The sequence below is a fragment of the Brassica rapa genome, chromosome A04 (genome assembly GCF_000309985.2).
Source record: "Brassica rapa cultivar Chiifu-401-42 chromosome A04, CAAS_Brap_v3.01, whole genome shotgun sequence".
NCBI lineage: Eukaryota > Viridiplantae > Streptophyta > Magnoliopsida > Brassicales > Brassicaceae > Brassica > Brassica rapa.
Window position 1 is genome coordinate 16,975,870 of NC_024798.2, and position 20,625 is coordinate 16,996,494.

Consider the following 20,625-nt stretch of genomic DNA (forward strand, 5'->3'; position numbering starts at 1 on the left):
ATTTCGCCTGAATCCACCATTAAAGCCCCCTCGTCAGTAACTTTTATCGCCGTATTCTCTCCCGTAAACAAAAATTAGGATTAGTTGAGAGAATTAGTTAATTAGATTAATTTCACCTTTTTACGGACCCAGGTCTATTTATTAACCGTCCCAAATTTTTATTCGCGTCCACCAATACAATTCTGTCTTTTTTCAAAATTTAAACCTACTTGCAAACCTAACCAGAAAAATGGTCTTTTACTCATATACCCATGTCTCGTTTTGTTTTTCATAGGACAAAAGGGTCTTTAACCACCTAAATGTGTCTCAGTAGCAAAATATGTTCTCTGCTGTAATAAAAACACATAAAGTGTATTTATGAAAATAACTCTTTAGTTAGTGTATGAGTGAAAATGAAATTTAGTTAGAAAAAAGTGTCTGAGTAGTGATAAGTGTCTTATTGTGTTAATAAAACTCATAAACTGCCTTTCATTGTAATTCTTTCAATTTGCATGTATAAAAAAGTAGTGATTTATTGCTTTTTGTCTTTATTTTGGTAAACTGCGTTTTTCAACTGATATGCATAATTGGTGATACTTGCTCAATTAGGCATTTCTTATTGTAATTACGCCCGCATCGCAGTTACCAATCACTACCTTACTATTAGATTATTACTAGTCTATCAGCGTTTGGTTTGCATTACCAATTTTTACATGCTATTTCTTCTTTTCATAAAATACTTGGTTTACACATCTTCCTGTACCATTCGAAGCCGATGTCTCTTTCCAACGACTTATTACACACTCACCGCTCAGAATCTTAAAAAAGACAATGAACTTGTCGACGTTAAACGCTAAAGAGGGTGACTATAAAACAAGAAAATGTGTGGAACATAGCAACAATAAGTTCTAACGTGTATAAATCAAAAGGGTGGCCCCCTGTGGAACCCGACGCAGAGTAGACTTTGACTTATCAACTCTCAAGTCAATAACAGACTCGCTACGTTCACATTTTCTAAACAGTTATTTGCCCATACTATTATTTCCAGGAAATAAACACTCAATCATACACTTCTTAGAAAATATCCATTTTTTTCGTATACATATTTTATATATTTTGAAGATATTAAATTGAATTTAGCAATTCTATTTATAAAATATCTTTGGACCAATTTTCAAAGTATTGATTAATTCTTTAAGGAAAAAAAGAAAACCGTAAAACACGTAAAGACTTTTCTATAGATTAGTGGTAGTTGCTGACCATAAATAAACAGAGTAAAAGATTCCGACAAGCACCCACAAGAGGAAACTTTCTCTTAACAGAAATGATTAAAATGGCTGCTCCCACCGGAAACACCAATCTCTTTCTCCGGCCTCTCATCCTCTCCCTTCTTCTTCTTGCCTCACCTTTCGTCTCCTCCGTGGAGATCGATTCCTCAGATCTCAAAGCTCTTCAAGTCATCGAAACAGAGCTAGGAGTCAACGGTCAACGCTCTTCTCTCTCTTCCAGTGATGCTAACCCTTGCGGTCGCGGAGGAGTTTCCTGCGAGATACGCCACTCCGACGCCACCGGAGGATACGTTCTCCGCGTCACGAGGCTTGTATACCGATCCCGGAGCTTGACGGGGACCATCTCACCGGTTATCGGAACGTTGTCGGAGCTCAAAGAACTCACTTTGTCTAACAACAAGCTGGTCGGTGGTCTTCCACTTGATGTCTTAAACTGCAAGAAACTCGAAGTCTTTGATGTCCGAAACAACAGATTGTCCGGTCAGACTCCGGCAAACTTCTCTCGTCTGGTTAATCTTCGGATTATAAATCTTTCTTCGAACAAATTCTCCGGGAACTTGAACTTCTTGAAGAATCTACCCAATCTCGAGAGTCTCTCCGTTGCAAACAATCTCTTCTCAGGCAAGATACCGGAGCCAGTTGTGTCGTATAATAATCTCCGGTTCTTTGATTTCTCAGAAAACCGGTTATTGGAAGGTCCGGTTCCGGTTATGAGTAAAATCAAGATATCTCCATACCAAACAAGACACATTCTCGCTGAAACTCCATCTACAAACTCAACGAAGAAACCCACCAACACCACCACCACAACAAAAGCGACAGCGTCACCTCCAAAAGACAAGAAAAAGAAGAAGAAAAAGAACAAAAGGAAGAAAGTAGTTGCGTGGATCTTAGGGTTTGTCGTCGGAGGCATAGGTGGAATCCTCTCCGGAGTAGTCTTCTCAGTGATCTTCAGGTTGATCCTCAAAGCAATAAGAGGACCAGAGAAAGCCTCAGGTCCTTCTATCTTCAGCCCTTTGATCAAAAGAGCTGAAGACTTAGCTTTCTTGGAGAACGAAGAGTCACTAGCCTCTCTAGAGCTCATCGGCAAAGGAGGCTGCGGAGAAGTTTTCAAAGCAGAACTACCGGGAAGCAACGGGAAGATCATAGCCGTTAAGAGAGTGACACAGCCCTCTAAAGACGCCACCGAGCTTGTAGACGAAGAGTCAAGGTTTCTGAACAAGTACCTGAGGCAAATCAGGTCAGAGATCAACACTGTAGGTCAAATCCGGCACCGGAATCTTCTCCCGTTGCTAGCACACGTCCCGAGACCCGAGTGTCACTTCCTTGTTTATGAATACATGAAGAACGGGAGCTTGCAAGATATACTAACCGAGGTTTCAGCTGGAAACAAAGAGCTGACGTGGCCAGCAAGGCACAAGCTTGCTTTAGGTATAGCTGCAGGGCTTGAGTATCTTCACATGGAGAGTAACCCTAGAATCATCCACAGAGACTTGAAGCCGGCTAACGTTCTTCTTGACGACGATATGGAGGCTAGAATCGCGGATTTCGGATTGGCCAAGGCCATGCCTGATGCAGTCACGCACATTACAACCTCTAAGCTTTCAGGTACCGTGGGATACATAGCACCAGAGTATCACCAAACTCTCAAGTTCACGGACAAGTGTGACATCTATAGCTTTGGGGTGATTCTTGGGGTGCTGGTGATTGGGAAGCTTCCTTCTGATGAGTTTTTCCAGCATACTGATGAGATGAGTCTTATAAAGTGGATGAGGAAGGTACTAACGTCGGAGAATCCAAGCCTAGCGATTGATCCGAAGCTGATGGAACAAGGGTTCGATGAACAGATGCTTCTTGTTCTGAAGATTGCTTGTTACTGTACTTTGGATGATCCTAAACAGAGGCCGAACAGCAGAGATGTCAAGACTATGCTGTCCCAGATCAAGCACTAGCTAGTGTCTCTCTATGATATGTAGTTTGCTTCTAAGTATGTATGTTTACATTCCCTGGTATGAAATAATTAGAACACTATAGTGTTCGCTTGGCAGAAGCTTGTGATGAAGATGTATAATTAAAATGGATTTTAATCTTGTTTTATTAAACATTAAATTATTATATCAACTGTAATATCATATTGTTCATCTATCAAATATACTAATATTCATGTAATTGTTTTATTTGAAAGCAAGGAAAACATCAAATTTAACCACTCCTTAAAAAGGATAAAACAATTTAGAAAAAAATAAGAAATAGACTTTGTGACTAATTCAGTCTCAAAAGAGAAAAGAAAAACAGCCAAAATGACTAGTAGTCACCTCTCTGACATCAAAACATAAAAGTACTATAATTAGCCATTGCAAGAAAAGAAGAAGAAAATGAAGAAGGAAACAGGCTGTAGCGCTAACCTATTAATGCAATGAAATCAAACACACGATGAACACAACATTTTGTTAAGGGAAAGGCCGGCCAAAACCTTTGGTGATCTCAGAGGATCACGTTTACCTCTGGATCCCAAAAGATGGCCGAGCCCCCTACGAGTGACGAACCAAATATAACCTATTCTCTCAGCACGTCCCGGTACGGTAATATAGTATGTTATAACCAAACGAATGAGGCCCTAGTCGGAGATTATAGTGGATGGCAGAGCGCAAAGTCGATTGAAACGGCACTTCCTTTCTTTGTAATGCAACTACTCATCTCTAATTTGAGCTACGGCTTAATGTATTCTCTGACTCGGCCGCTACATCTTCCTCCTTTCGTCGCTCAAATCCTTGTGAGTAATCAAATGTCGCAAACTAATTTTAACTAAAGATTAGTATTGATCTTGCATAGTTTTCTTTTTTTCCTTCGAAAACGTGTGGTATCATTGACTATTGCAAAATCGTTTTTCTTCTTTATTAGCTAGCTATGTCCTAAGCATGTTTATCTTCAAAGTCCTGGTAAAAAAATGTAAGCCAACAAAAGATATTATTAATTGTGAGAAAAATCGTCTTAATCAACATTGTCTTGTTTGGAAAATGATGACATTGGAGATTTAGATTTTGGTTTGCATTCCGTTAACTTCATTGTTTAAAAAAAAAGCAGTTTGTTGCTTTGTGTTTAGGATTTTTTTCCTCAAAACATTTTCTTTAGAACAAGAAATGAGAAAAAAGATTTGTTCATTTGCAGTATTATGCACATTATATATGTGATATCTTTTTGCTAATTCAAATTAGTCTTATGTTATTTCCTATCATTTGTAGTGATTGTATATATTGTTCATAATTTGCAGTGCGGATTACTGTTCAGCCCGACTGTGCTCGGTAGAAACAGTATTGTCCTCGAAAAATTATTTCCTTATAGATACACAATGTTTATGGAGACATTCGCAAACTTAGCTCTCGTCTACAACATGTTCCTCCTCGGTGTCGGTATGGACTTGAGGATGATAAGAATCAAGCAAGTCAAGCCAATGGTCATAGCCATCGTTGGCGTTGTTGTGGCTTTATTGGCCGGTTCTGGCTTGTATTACTTTCCCGGTAATGGAGACCCCGACACGATCCTCGCAGGTTGTCTCTACTGGTCGGTTGCGTTGAGTTGTACAAATTTCCCTGACCTTGCGAGGATTCTTGCGGATCTCAAGCTCTTGCGTTCTGATATGGGACACACGGCCATGAGTGCATCCATGATTACGGATTTGTGTACTTGGGTTCTCCTCGTTCTCGGAAACGCATGTTTTAACAAACAAGGTAATATGATTTGAAAATGACTAAATATCAAATACTAGAATGTTTCTTAGTAACAATTGAAGAAAAGAATCTAAATTAATAAACCTATAAGCCAAAACATTTGTGTTAGTTTAGAACTCACACACGTACACTTATCATTTGGTTCACACCACAAATTAATAAAGCCCAAATTTTATTTTGTCTCTAGTCATTTTTTATTTCACCGACCGGTTCCTACACCTTGGAGCAGGCTCCTCAAACCATGACATTAGTACTAACTAAATGTAATTTCAAAAATGAAAAATGCAGGTGTTTGGAACGATCTGATGCCATGCGCGTTAGTATCAACCATCGCTTTTGTCTTCTTCTGCATCTACGTGATCCATCCTGGAATCGTTTGGGCCTTCGCCAACACGGTCAAAGGAGGCCACGTTGGAGAAAATCACGTTTGGTTCACCCTCGTAGGTGTCGTTTTCTGCGCCTTAATCACCGACGCGTTTGGGGTCAACTCGATAACTGGAGCTTTCCTGTTCGGTCTCTCGATCCCTCACGACCACATCATTCGAAACATGATCGAAGAGAAGCTCCACGATTTCCTCTCGGGCTTTCTAATGCCTCTTTTCTACGTCATTTGCGGGTTTAGAGTCGATCTTGACTACTTGCTACAGAACACGACCGTTGGAGTGTTGGTGTTTGTGATTTCTTCGTGCTTTATGGTGAAGATTTTGTCTACCGTTATTTGCTCCCTCTTCTTGCGCATGCCCTTGCGTGATGGTTTTGCTGTTGGTGCCCTTATGAACACCAAAGGAACTATGGCTTTAGTCGTACTCAATGCAGGACGTGACAGCAAGGCGTTGGACGTAATATTGTACACTCATATGACGTTTGCGTTCCTGGTGATGTCAATAGTGGTGCAGCCACTTTTAACCTTTACTTACACACCAAATAAGAAATTGACTTTCTATAAATACCGAACCGTTCAAAAACTCAAAGGAGAAGAAGAGTTTCGTGTCTTAACCTGTGTCCATGTCCTCGGTAACGTTCCCGGCATAACCAATCTACTACATATTTCTAACCCGACCAAGAAATCTCCTCTCAACATCTATGCAATACACTTAGTTGAGCTAACCGGTCGCACCGAGGCTTCCTTGCTCATAATGCACGACGAGTCCAAACCTAAAGTTAACTTTTCGGACCGAGTCAGAGCGGAATCAGAACAAATCGCTGAGTTATTCGAAGGCATGGAAGTGAACAGCGACGCAGTGTCGGTTCAGACACTCACCGCGGTTTCACCATACGCGACGATGCATGAGGATATTTGTACTTTGGCCCAGGATAAACAAGTCAGCCTCATCTTATTACCTTACCATAAGAATTTGACGCCGGACGGTCGGTTAGGCGAAGGAAACTATGGGCACGAGGGAGTCAACCAAAACGTTTTGAGAAACGCGCCTTGTTCGGTCGGGGTATTGGTCGACCGTGGCATGACGACTGTTCGGTCTGAAGCTTCCTCGTTCAATGCCGAGACCACAAAGAAAGAAATTGCAATGTTATTCATTGGAGGCCGGGACGATAGAGAGGCTTTGGCTTATGCTTGGAGGATGGTGGGACAAGAAATGGTTAAACTCACGGTTGTGAGATTTGTCCCGGGCAGAGATGCTTTAGTCTCGGCCGGAAAATTAAGCGTTGAGTATGCAAAGGAGGCACAAGTGGACGAAGAGTGCATTTACGAGTTTAACTTCAAGACTATGAATGATTCTTCGGTCACTTGTATAGAGAAAGTGGTTAACGATGGTCAAGAAGTGATCGAAGCGATTAGAGAAATGGAAGACAACCATTCTTACGATCTTTACATTGTGGGAAGAGGGTACAAAGTAGAAACACCTGTAACTGCTGGTTTGACAGATTGGAGTAGTAATTCGGACTTGGGTACTATAGGCGATACGTTAGCTTCATTAAACTTCACATTGCATGCTTCAGTTCTTGTGATTCAACAATACTCAGCCACCAATAGACGAACCTCAGAAAACCATCAAGAACACGTTAAAGGTGGAGCGAAAACCGCTAATGAAGCGAAAATGAATTCTCATGAGGAAGAGGATGATGGAGATGAACAGTATCAAATGGGAATGCGCAAATGACGAGAGTTTTTTTTTTTTTTTTCATTTTTTTTTCATATGATACGATCAGGTTTTAACCCTATACAACTATTGTAAGCGTACGAAGTAGTATTTTATGGATTGAATACTCATAGACCAATGTCACACTATAATTCTTGGAAAGTATAGTTGAAGTAAAATGAATGTGGTTTTTTTTGTTGTTTTGAAAGTAAGAAAGTAAGAAAGCAAATGACAGAATGTAAATGTGATGTGAACTTATGAATTGGAATTTTTAGGTCTAGGCAATTCTTAGAAAACAGAAATAACGAAAATAATTGCTAGACAAAGAATACAATAAACATCGTTATCGAACTCAAATTTCTTAACTAGGTTATCATTTTACCAAAGTGCTAATTGATATTTTCAATACGAAGACTATAGCTCCATCTGAATTTGACAATGTAAACATGCATTTAAAAGTTAGCTTGATAGGTTTACAAAACACTTTAACGTCAACTCTCGCTACCTAAAATGCTTTGAATTCTTTTCTTACATTTGCTCACACACTTTAGAACATTAAACAGCCTAAAATTATTAACTAGATGATTAGTGAAGATCAATCATCAAAACTAATTCAGACGAAGAAAACGACATATTATTATTTTAACTTATTAATATCAACAATCCATAACTTTTCTTACAATCCTAAACTTAATTAACTATAGATCTACTCACATATGAAAACATAATCACTTTAGGATTTTTTTTTTGTCAGCAACATACACATAATTAAGATTCTGCGAACCAAATTGGTAAATTCTGGATCCATATGAGCTATAATAAACAGTTGTTTCCTCATACTGCATGCAATATTGTCCGTCTTTGTATTATGCGTCTGGGGTACATAAATGAGCTCTGACAGGTTAAAGTTTCCTTTAAGAATCTTGATATCTTTCAAGTAACTTGATAGTTGTATATAAGTTTAGCATGTACACAGAGTGATGGTTGTATACAAGAGATAAGCATCTACGTTACACCAAAATAAATCACAATAACATCTACTAATGTACATGATACTCTTCGTCTCCCTCGCATGTCCTGGATTCACTCTCAGCATCCAAACAATCACGAACTGACAAAAGCTCCCTGAAAATGATGGGTTTTCATCAAGAGAAATTTTTTTTCCAAAAGACTAATTTTTCAGAAACTCGATCTCTTCAGACTCAAGCGCATCGAGAATGGTTTTGATCCTCTTGGGTTTGTGGTAAGGTTTGCGCGTTTGCCAGACACCTAATGATATCCTCCATCTAAGATCACAAGGCAGAGCAAAAGGGAGTGATTTAACAAAGAAGCGGGAGATTAGGAAATAATAATACAAAAAAATTAAGAATAAGATAATGAGATGTTACGGATAGAAGGAGATTATGCAGAAAATTTGAATTGCTATCAACTCAGTCTCTTGTCCACACGTTTAGCTTAGGCTCACTAGTCGAGTCTATAGAGTACTGAGTCATTCTTTAAGCATGTTCACTTAGGCAAAAGAATCTGAAACTTAGATTTTCCCCAAGATACATGATTTAGAATAGGTTATGGGGTTGGCTGCCTATTCCCCCCTCTAAACACACTTACCCTACTTATTCCCCTCCAAACTATCAAGTTCTTCATAATCCCACCTGATCATATACTTTCTCTTTAAATTTCCCCCTTAACTTTTTTAATCCCCCTCTCTAATTAAATTCCCAAATCGTGACTAATGAAACAAAATCGCGTTTAAGAAATTGTGATTGCCCAATCCAAAATAACCCGACCCGACATTTAAAATAAAACCCGACCCAGATTTTATAACATTATCTATCCCAAATCGAATTGGAGTTTAGGGTTTCTTCTATTTTCTTCCCGACACAGAAACAACTAGAGAGAGTAAAAAAAAAAGAGAGAGAGAGAGAGAAACGACGGGGAACAGAGAAGAGAAAGAGAGAGAGAGAGAAACGAAGAAGATGACTGAGAAAGAGAGAGACAGTGAGGAACACGAAGATGCAGAGGAGAGAGAGAGAGAGAGATGGAGGAACGATGAAGAGGCTGTGGTTGTTAGGTGTTTATTTTCTCTGTGTTTGATGAGTGATTTATAATGCTAATGCATGGTGATAACGTCAGGGAAATTCTTCTCATGGGCAGCAGGATGAAGTAAGACTTACTCAGCCTACACATAGTCAAAGCTACTCTGTTCGTGGCGTTTTCTGTTTCGGTCTGGGTTTCAATCGAGTCTGTGTTTTCTGTTTCTGTTTATATAAGACTTGGTTCTGTTTGTTATGGTTATGTCTGATTTGTTTCTGTTTCAGACTCATTTAAGCAATGTTTAATGGTGTCTACTGCTAGTTTTCAGACTCATAACAGAAAAGAAAAACAAACACTGTATTCTTTAGAATTATAAGCACAAACACTGTATTAACAGCACAAATCCACATTAAAAACATGACATTTTTCTATACATAATATAAGTCTTACATAAGTTTAAACACATAAGAGAACATGATCATCTTAGTTAGCAGACTCCTTTCCAAAAGACCATATCCTATCATAGCTTTCAACCATCTCTTCATTCATCTTAGTTCTCATAACTTTGTCTTCCATCTTCGCAAGCCTTGTTTCTTGAAACTCAAAGCCCTTCATCACACTCTGTCGTCATGAACATAATTCACAAGTTCATCATGTTTTGCATCCATTGTTCTCTGTCACGTAGAAGATGAAGTTGAGCTGCTCAAGATCAAAGGAGAAGTCTTTGTCACTCTCTGCTGTTTATCTCTCTGTTTTTCGTCTCTCTCTGCTATTTCTCTCCTCTGTTCTTCGTCTCACTCTCTTCTCTGTTTTTCATCACTCTTCTCTTCGTCTCTCTTTCTTCTCTGTCTTCCGACGTTGTCTCTCTCTGTTTCAGGTCGTTGTCGTCTCTCTCTCTGGTTCCTGGTCGTTGTCGTCTCTCTTCTCTCTCTCTTTCTCTTTCTCTCTCTCTGTTCTTTGTTGTCTGTGTGTCTAAGTGAAGAACACAGAAGAAATCCTAAAAAAAGCCCCAATTCAATTTTAAAATCTGGGTCGGGTTTTTTTAATTTCGGGTCGGTGTTTTATAATTGGGCAATCTATATTTCTTAAACGCGATTTGTGTTCTATTAATCACGATTTGGAAAGTCAATTAGAGAGGGGGATTAAAAAAATTTGGGGAGAATTATGAAGAGAAAGTATATGTTTGGGTGGGTTAGTAAAGAGCTTAGTAGTTTGGGGGGGAATAGATAGGGTATGTGTGTCTTTGGGGGGGGGGAATAGGCGGACAACCCATAGGTTATAGATTATTAGGTGGGAAGTTGGAATATAAAATGTACACAGTATAACATACAGTGAAAATACATTTACTTAGTTTCAGGTATTTCGGTGTATACAAAGCTTAAATACTCTAAAAAATATCATCGTTTTGTATGGCCAATGATAACTTACCACTTGTCATTGTCTTTTTCTTCTTTTTCGGGCTTAACATGTTGAATATTATCTACACAAATTTATCTACGTGCATTTCAACAAATATTTAATACTTTTATTGTATTCATTTAATTGTTTGTTTTTCAGCAATCAAATAGGCAAAGATTAAGAAAGAAAACCATAGCCCAAAAAGACTTATCCCTTATATATTAAAGGAGAAGCATTGTAATAAATGCATTCACACTATAATAGACACGTGGCAGCCTCACAATGATTTGATAATAAATATGCTAACGCGTTCACACTATATTCATAAATGTGCTCACACTATATACTTTGTATTTTTTAATATAAAACTCATATGCAAGGTTCCAATAAAACTTTAGATTTTTCGGTTCGAATCAAAACAAATAACGAATCAAAAGCTAAACTATATATATTTTATTTTTATTATTTACCGATAAAATTGGGCAAAATATTTATAAGTTTTGATTCAATTCGTTAACCGTAACTCTACGAAGAAAATAAATTACTAAAATACAATTAAAAAAAGCAAATCACAAATACCAATATTTTTAGGAGCAATTGTCAAATTTGATCTATTATTTCATTTGCATATATATACATATAGGTACATAATTATATATATATATATATATGTTATATATATTATATATAAGTTTTACAATATTTTTATGAATTCAATTTATTATATTAGGTATTAAAATTTAAAAAGTAAATAATATTTTATTTTGTAATAAAACATTATTATTAATTTTTCAATTATTTTTTAAATTTTATTTACGGATCAAATCGGATATTCTTTAAAATTCTAAATCATTTCGGATATCATAGTCACCGACTATCCAAGTGACTAAAGATTGAATCGACATGAATGCCTCCAAATACTCGGATATTCGATCTGTGTTCACCTCTATTTACGGATACAGTTGATTTTTTTATATGAAAAAAATTTACTAATGTCAAGGCCTTTTTAATTTTTAATTAGTTTTAATTTTATCTGTCATGTATTATTTAGAATAAAAATGTTATTAATATTAATTAACAATATCTTTATATATTTGTCATTTATTTTTATATACTTTTATATACACATACATGTGCACCTTGATGTGAGCACTTTATAAGTATTTACCACTACTGAAATATCTATATTTTTTTTTGAAGTTGAAATATTTTTTTCTTAATGCTTCTTTCACTACCGACCAAATTGTAGTGAAATGATTAGTCTTAATAATTTTCTTTTCTTTTTCTTGAACTATTATCCGTTTACAAACTATAATATGAAACCATTGGTTCGACATGACAATTATCTAAAATGTACACAGTATAACATACAGTGAAAATACATTTACTTAGTTTCAGGTATTTCGGTGTATACAAAGCTTAAATACTCTAAAAAATATCATCGTTTTGTATGGCCAATGATAACTTACCACTTGTCATTGTCTTTTTCTTCTTTTTCGGGCTTAACATGTTGAATATTATCTACACAAATTTATCTACGTGCATTTCAACAAATATTTAATACTTTTATTGTATTCATTTAATTGTTTGTTTTTCAGCAATCAAATAGGCAAAGATTAAGAAAGAAAACCATAGCCCAAAAAGACTTATCCCTTATATATTAAAGGAGAAGCATTGTAATAAATGCATTCACACTATAATAGACACGTGGCAGCCTCACAATGATTTGATAATAAATATGCTAACGCGTTCACACTATATTCATAAATGTGCTCACACTATATACTTTGTATTTTTTAATATAAAACTCATATGCAAGGTTCCAATAAAACTTTAGATTTTTCGGTTCGAATCAAAACAAATAACGAATCAAAAGCTAAACTATATATATTTTATTTTTATTATTTACCAATAAAATTGGGCAAAATATTTATAAGTTTTGATTCAATTCGTTAACCGTAACTCTAAGAAGAAAATAAATTACTAAAATACAATTAAAAAAAGCGAATCACAAATACCAATATTTTTAGGAGCAATTGTCAAATTTGATCTATTATTTCATTTGCATATATATACATATAGGTACATAATTATATATATATATATATATGTTATATATATTATATATAAGTTTTACAATATTTTTATGAATTCAATTTATTATATTAGGTATTAAAATTTAAAAAGTAAATAATATTTTATTTTGTAATAAAACATTATTATTAATTTTTCAATTATTTTTTAAATTTTATTTACGGATCAAATCGGATATTCTTTAAAATTCTAAATCATTTCGGATATCATAGTCACCGACTATCCAAGTGACTAAAGATTGAATCGACATGAATGCCTCCAAATACTCGGATATTCGATCTGTGTTCACCTCTATTTACGAATACAGTTGATTTTTTTATATGAAAAAAATTTACTAATGTCAAGGCCTTTTTAATTTTTAATTAGTTTTAATTTTATCTGTCATGTATTATTTAGAACAAAAATGTTATTAATATTAATTAACAATATCTTTATATATTTGTCATTTATTTTTATATACTTTTATATACACATACATGTGCACCTTGATGTGAGCACTTTATAAGTATTTACCACTACTGAAATATCTATATTTTTTTTTGAAGTTGAAATATTTTTTTCTTAATGCTTCTTTCACTACCGACCAAATTGTAGTGAAATGATTAGTCTTAATAATTTTCTTTTCTTTTTCTTGAACTATTATCCGTTTACAAACTATAATATGAAACCATTGGTTCGACATGACAATTATCTAAAATTTATAACATAAAAATTAATAATTTTTGGTTTTTACCGAAAAACTAACAAATCAAACATTCTAACAGAAAAAAACCAAAAAATAATTTAAAACCGAACCAATATCTAGATTAAACAGATTTAATGTGTTTTTATTAAAAATAACGAAACTAATAATCACGTCCAGCGCAAGGCGCGGGTTATTACCTAGTCATTATTATTTACTTGCAGGGATAATCATGAAATTGCCCTTTAAAAAACAAACTAGAAAAGTAACAGAATTTGACTAATCTCAAAGAGAAAACAAAAACAGCTAACATGAGTAGTAGTCACCTCTTTGACATCAAAACATAAAAATCTATAATTAGCCATTACAGGAACAGAAAGAAAAAAACAGGTAGGAGCTCTCACCTATATTAATGCAATAAAATCTAACAACACATCACGAACAGAGAACATTTTGTTCAGGGAAAGGCCGGCCAAAACATTTGGTGATCTTAGAGGATCACGTTTACCTCTCTATTCCAAAAGGTGGCCGAGCCCAAAAATCCTATGGCTCTGCAATCAAATTCATCCTATTATGACCTCAGTACGTCCCGGTACGGTAAAGTAGTATGTTATAGCCACACGGATTTGATAGCAGAAGAACACCATAATGGATGGGACAGTGCAAAACCGATCCATGCCGCATTTCCTTTCTTTATAAAACAACTATTAGTCGCTAACTTTGTCTACCGCGTAATCTACTACATGAGTCGGCCGCTACATCTTCCTCCTTTCGTTGCCCAACTCCTTGTGAGTAATCAAATGTTGATAACTATTTTAACCAAACATTTGTATTGATCTTATGTTTTTTTCTTTCTAATCGTGTGTCTCATGAAAATTGCGAAATTTTTTGTTTTTCTTTTTAGCTAGATATGTCTTTAATTACTTCTAAGCATGTTCATCTTCAAAGTCAATTTATTAAGCCAACAAAACTTATTATTGTGGGAAATATAGTCTCAGTCAACACTATGTTCTTTATTTTTGCATTTCCTATGGACCAAGAAACGAGAAAAATCTAAGATTTGTTAATGCAATATTATGCACGTTATATATGCGTTCATCCTTTTGCTAATTCAATTTATTTCTGGCATTACATTATATCATTTCCTATAATTTGGTAATGATTATATTTATTCTTGATTTGCAGTGTGGATTACTGTTCAGCCCGACTTTGCTCGGTGGGGAAATATTTGTCCTCGAGTATATCTTTCCTTATAAATACACAATGGTTCTGGAGACATTCGCAAACTTAGCTCTCGTCTACAACATTTTCCTCCTCGGTCTTGGTATGGACTTGAAGATGATAAAAATCAAGCAACGCAAGCCAATAGTCATAGCCATCGTTGGCCTCGTTGTGGCTTTATTGGCCGGTTATGCCTTGTATTACCTTCACGGTAACGGAGACGACGACAAGATTATTTCAGGTTGTCTTTACTGGTCGGTTGCGTTGAGTTGTACGAATTTCCCTGACCTTGCGAGGATTCTTGCGGATCTCAAGCTCTTGCGTTCTGATATGGGACGCACGGCCATGAGTGCATCCATTATTACGGATTTGTGTACTTGGGTTCTCCTTCTCCTCGGACTCGTAATGTTTAACAAACAAGGTAATATGATCTTTTTTTTCTTGTCGTTTATAATTTGTAGCTTAACGTAACTGAAGAGAAGAATCCAAATTAATAAAATCTAAATTCCTCTAAGACCAATTATCTTTTATTAGTTTATAACTCACACACGTTCATTATCGTTTGGGTTCACTCCACCTATTGAAACTTAAGTCTTAACTTCTAAATTTTACAAATTTGTTTAAAAGAAAATTTCTACTACAATTTTTTTTTAAAAAAAGATAGATTGAACATACCCAATTCGATGGGTATAATTAAAAAAACATTTATAAAATACACTAACAACTTTACAATCATTTTTTTATCCACACTAAAATTAGAGTCCCATAATTTCAGGCCCGACTCTGCACCTTTCAGTACTAACCAAAAACATGAAAAAATGCAGGTGTATCGAACGATATGATGCTATTCGCGTTAGTATCAACCATCGGTTTTGTCTTTTTCAGCATCTACGTGATCCGTCCTGGGGTGGCTTGGGCCTTCGCCAACACGGTCAAAGGAGGCCACGTTGGAGAAAATCACGTATGGTTCACTCTCGTAGGAGTCGTTTTCTGTAGCTTAATCACCGAAGCAATTGGGGTCACCTCAATCCCTGGAGCTTTCTTGTTCGGTCTCTCGATCCCTCATGACCACGTAATTCGGGATATGATCGAAGAGAAGCTCCATGATTACCTCTCGGGAATTTTGATGCCTCTTTTCTACATCATTTGTGGTTTAAGACTCAATCTTGACTACTTGCTACAGAACACGACCGTTGGAGTGTTGGTGTTTGTGATTTCTTCGTGCTTTATGGTGAAGATTTTGTCTACCGTTATTTGCTCCCTCTTCTTGCGCATGCCCTTGCGTGATGGTTTTGCTGTTGGTGCCCTTATGAACACCAAAGGAACTATGGCCTTAGTCATACTCAATGCAGGACGTGACAGCAAGGCGTTGGACGTAATAATGTACACTCATATGACGGTTGTGTTCCTGGTGATGTCTATACTGGTGCAGCCACTTTTAACATTGACTTACACGCCAAAGAAGAAAATGTCTTTCTATAAATACCGAACCGTTCAAAAACTCCAAGGAGAAGTAGAGTTTCGTGTGTTAACCTGTGCTCATGTCCTCGCTAACGTCTCCGGCCTAACCAGCCTATTACAGGTTTCTAACCCGACCAAGCGATCTCCTATCAACGTCTTTGCAATTCACCTAGTCGAACTAACCGGTCGCACTACAGCTTCGTTGCTCATAATGAACGACGAGACCAAACCTAAAGCTAACTTTTCGGACCGAGTCAGAGCGGAATCCGAACAGATCGCTGAGATGTTCGAAGACATGGACGTGAACAACGACGCCATGTTGGTTCAGACACTCACCGCGGTCTCACCTTACGCGACGATGCATGAGGATATTTGTTCGTTGGCCGAGGATAAACGAGCCAGCCTCATCTTATTGCCTTACCATAAGAATCTGACATCTGATGGTCGGTTAGGTGAAGGAAACGATGCGCACGAGGATATCAACCACAACGTTTTGAGCTACGCACCTTGTTCGGTCGGGATATTGGTCGACCGTGGCATGACGGTTATTCGGTCTGAATCTTCTTCGTTCCATGGCGAGACCACCGATAAAGAAATTGCAATGCTATTCATTGGAGGCCGGGACGATAGAGAGGCTTTGGCTTATGCTTGGAGGATGGTGGGACAAGAAATGATCAAGCTAACGGTTGTGAGATTTGTCCCGAGCAGGGAAGCTTTATTTGCGGCCGGGGAAGATGCCGCTGAGTACGTGAAGGAGGCACAAGTGGACGAAGAGTACATCTACCAGTTTAACTTCAAGACTATGAATGATTCTTCTGTGACTTATACCGAGAAAGTGGTTGTCGATGGTCCAGAAACGATCGCAGCGATTAGAGAAATGGAAGATAACCATTCTTTCGATCTTTACATTGTGGGAAGAGGGTACAAAGTAGAAACGCCTGTGACCGTGGGTTTGACTGATTGGAATACTAGTCCGGATTTAGGGGTTATAGGCGATACATTAGCTTCATCAAACTTCACAATGCAAGGTTCGGTTCTTGTGATTCAACAATTCTCAGCCGCCTATAGGCAAACCGCAGGAAACAATCAAGAACATGTTGGCGGTGGAGCCAGGGTTGCCAATGAAGCCAAGCCTTTAATGAATTCTCATGGGGAGGAAGAGGATGATGAAAATGAACAATATCAAATGGGAATGCGCAAATAACTCGCTGGCTTCTCCCTGGTAGCGGCTCTTCTTCCGTCGTGGTGGCTAGCTGACTCGTCTGCTGGTGTCCGCAGCTGTCTTTTCGGCTTATTTACATTTACTTTGTAATCGGACCCATTAGGGTTTTCTGTGGCTTTTATTTCTTATTTTAGTTTGTAATATAAAAAACAAACGCAAACATTCGTAAATATGAAAAACCTTTTTACAAAAACAAAAAATTTACTTTACATCTTAATGTTGAAACTATTTTTTGAACATTATGAATAGTGTATTCATATGTCAAAAATGAAGTTTTATTTGAATGAGAAATGGAGGTCTAATGTGTGTAATTTGAAAAACTTGTATAAAGTAGCAAATACACACATTGGATATTTGAACTTGGATTTGGGTTTTTTGATTTGTTAGTTGGATTTCATGTTCATTAACTTAATCTTATAAACCAAATATATGTTGATCTTTTATATTGATAAAATATAAAAAAGAAATCCATTTTAAAGTATATTATTTTGTTTGAATTGGTCAAACAAAAAATAATTTTACTCTTAATTTCTTGGTCAAAATGTGGAATAAATTCACATACTAATTGACAAGAATTAAAGACTCCATTAGTGCACCATGGAGGTTTCATTTTTGTGTTGAAAAATAAAACTTGTACTTCTCATTATTTTTCTATATAAAGGCTTGTGAGTCATTTAGAAAAAACGCACACACCAACACATTCCTCTACTCAGAATAGTTATGCTAGTATATTTTTTTATTTTGAGTCTGAGAGTACATCACATAAAAAAGGTTCGATAGATTCTGTTTTTCGGTGATGGTAAACAGAAACAATGCTGCAGTTGTATCCTGGGAATCTGAGCGCCATAAAACCGTCACACTACGGGGCGTTTAAAGATTTAAGGAAAGAGATTAATTATCTCGACTCTGCAATTCTTCTTTATTTTTATATTTTAGTATTGAAATTTTAGTTTATGTTCTTATTATTCTTTACAAATATCAGTTGTCCTAAGGTAGTAAAATAAGGTTCCTACACTTAATGGGTCTAAATTTTGAATTTGGATTTACAGATACGAAACAAAACCAAAAGTAGCACATGCTCTGGTATTTGCCCTGAAACTAAATCCTTCTTCATCTGCGAGTTGAGAACTACACCCGTAGCCCTTTTTCTTACTTCTTGTGTGTGCCTTCGCAGAGTAATGACAGCCGATTGCTGACCATTCTATACTATCCTTGATTGCACCGCAGAAGAAGACGGTGATTCCCCATGTCTTCGACTGTGCGGTTACGCCAAGTTTGATATATTGTTGTTTGAAAAGTGTACCTCAGCAGGAACAGTCAAAGAAATGGGAAAGTTTGATCGTATAAAAGCGGTAAGATCTGAGATAATTTATACTTTTTTGTCAAATTATGTTAAGTTTTTTGGGTTCTCAATCTAAAAAAAATTGAGGTATGTGGAATGGTTTTCTTATATATTATTCTCGTCTCATCAAAACTTCCAGTATGAACGTTCACACTCTTTAGAAATTAAAGCTCATGAGTCATGACCCATTAATCTTTACATAATTCCAATAAACTATTTACTGAATTAACATTCCATATGGATTATTTTACCAAGTTTCTCCGATGGCAACACATTTTGAGATACTTTTGGATAAGCATCTCAACATTTGAGATCATCATTCATTCAAATACAATCATTTTCTTGATTTTGTGTGATATATTAAAAGTTGAGAACTCATGAATGAGTATGCCTTGAACTAGATGAAAAACAGATATTAGATCTGATCTATGAAGGAATGAAGAAAATGACATGAGAGTTTTCTTGTTTTATTTTTCTTTCTTTTACATACACATATTCAAAGGAACTATAAAGATTACAAAAGAAGTCAAAATAATGTAGCTTCACTATTCTGTTTTTACCGTTCATCCAACTTCATCTTTGGCAAGCTTGTTCCTGACATGGTCTAGACTTCATCTTTGGCAAATTTCCAAAAATCTATGTAGCTATTGGAGAATTTACCAAGAAAGTAATAGAGTGTATAGAGTGTATACACTTAAGTTAATTATAGATAGTTAGCTTAGCCTAATCACACGTGTATATATAGAGACATTTGTACATTCATAATCTTTAATGAAGATATTTCCCCTTTCTTCTATTATGGTATCAGAGCGGTGAGAGATTCTCTCCGTAACCGTAACCGTAATCGAATCTTCTTCATTCCGTCGACGTTTTTTCTTCTCCGATCTTCTTTCCGTTCATCCTCATCGATCCCTGGAATCTCCTTCGCTTCTGCATTCATCTCATCTTCGTTCATCATCATCTCATCTCTGATTCATTATCATCATCATCATCAACGATTCTTCACACTTTCAATCTTTCCGCATAAGCTCCGATCAGTCATCTCCAGCTCCGGTTATCTTCAAATCAACCTAACCGAAGCTCTAATTAATCATCTATGGGGAAACGGAAGTGTAACTCGAAGTATCGTACATCGACTCCATCTCATGCTGAGGATAGCACATCACTTCCTCGCGACAACGATCGCAACGCTGATCTCTCTCAAGAAGGATCTGGTTCTTCTGATCGCGCTGCAGCTCATCGTCATTCGAATCCAGCTCCAGTTCCATCTCGTCTCTTTGAGGTATCGGATTCTCCTGATAACCTTCATAGTCCGTACCATCTACTGAACTCAGATCATCCTGGTTTAGCTTTAGTATCGGAACAACTTGATGGCATGAACTATGGAACTTGGATTGTTGCGATGACTACTAGTCTTGAAGCTAAGAACAAACTAGGATTTGTTGATGGATCTATTCCTAAGCCAGACACAGCTGATCCATATTTCAAGATTTGGTGTAGAATCAACAGTATGTTGAAATCTTGGCTACTCAATGGTGTCACCAAGAAGATCTACACTAGCATCTTATATTTCTCTACAGCTGCTGACATGTGGAAAGATCTTCACACTCGGTTTCACAAGTCCAACCTTCCCAGATTGTACAAGCTTCGTCATCAACTTCTATCTTTGCATCAGGGCACTATGGATCTATCATCCTATCACACTCAGACGCAAACTTTTTGGGAAGAATTGTCCAGTATTCAAGCTCCTGCGACTACAGTTGAAGAGTTATTGGCTCAAAGAGAAACAAATCGTGTTATTGACTTCCTTATGGGGCTTAATGAAAGCTACGATCATGTTCGAAGTTAAATTCTCATGAAGAAGACCTTGCCATCTCTTTCTGAAGTCTTCAACATTCTAGACTATGAAGACTCTCAGCGCTCTGCTCGCATCTCACCTTCAAGTGGAGTAGAATTGTCTGCTTTTCAAGTCTCAGGCAATCAGGGAAATTCTCAGTATCAGAGAGGCAGACTTGTATGTACTCACTGCGGTGCTCTTGGACATGTTGTGGATCGGTGCTATAAGAAACATGGCTT

At 36.6% G+C, this 20,625-nt stretch overlaps 4 protein-coding genes across 4 annotated transcripts; all 4 read left to right on the top strand.

The window, feature by feature from the left end:
- Positions 1-1,185: 1,185 nt before the first annotated feature.
- Positions 1,186-3,437, top strand: LOC103865168 (leucine-rich repeat receptor-like serine/threonine/tyrosine-protein kinase SOBIR1). The gene has a single exon (XM_009142951.3). It carries the CDS (start codon positions 1,304-1,306, stop codon positions 3,218-3,220), a length of 1,917 nt encoding a protein of 638 aa, XP_009141199.2. The 5' UTR covers positions 1,186-1,303; the 3' UTR covers positions 3,221-3,437.
- A 110-nt stretch (positions 3,438-3,547) lies between these two features.
- LOC103865169 (cation/H(+) antiporter 21) lies at positions 3,548-9,449 on the top strand. The gene is made up of 3 exons (XM_009142952.3): positions 3,548-4,041; positions 4,540-4,996; positions 5,285-9,449. The coding sequence occupies exons 1-3, from the start codon at positions 3,787-3,789 to the stop codon at positions 7,114-7,116; spliced, it is 2,544 nt and encodes an 847-aa protein (XP_009141200.1). The 5' UTR covers positions 3,548-3,786; the 3' UTR covers positions 7,117-9,449.
- A 3,901-nt stretch (positions 9,450-13,350) lies between these two features.
- Positions 13,351-19,216, top strand: LOC103865404 (cation/H(+) antiporter 21). The gene is made up of 3 exons (XM_009143194.3): positions 13,351-14,091; positions 14,489-14,945; positions 15,349-19,216. Exons 1-3 carry the CDS (start codon positions 13,849-13,851, stop codon positions 17,187-17,189), a joined length of 2,541 nt encoding a protein of 846 aa, XP_009141442.3. The 5' UTR covers positions 13,351-13,848; the 3' UTR covers positions 17,190-19,216.
- A 429-nt stretch (positions 19,217-19,645) lies between these two features.
- On the top strand, positions 19,646-20,398 carry LOC103865405. Its single transcript, XM_009143195.1, has one exon. The coding sequence runs from the start codon at positions 19,646-19,648 to the stop codon at positions 20,396-20,398; it is 753 nt and encodes a 250-aa protein (XP_009141443.1).
- The last annotated feature ends 227 nt before the right edge of the window (positions 20,399-20,625 follow it).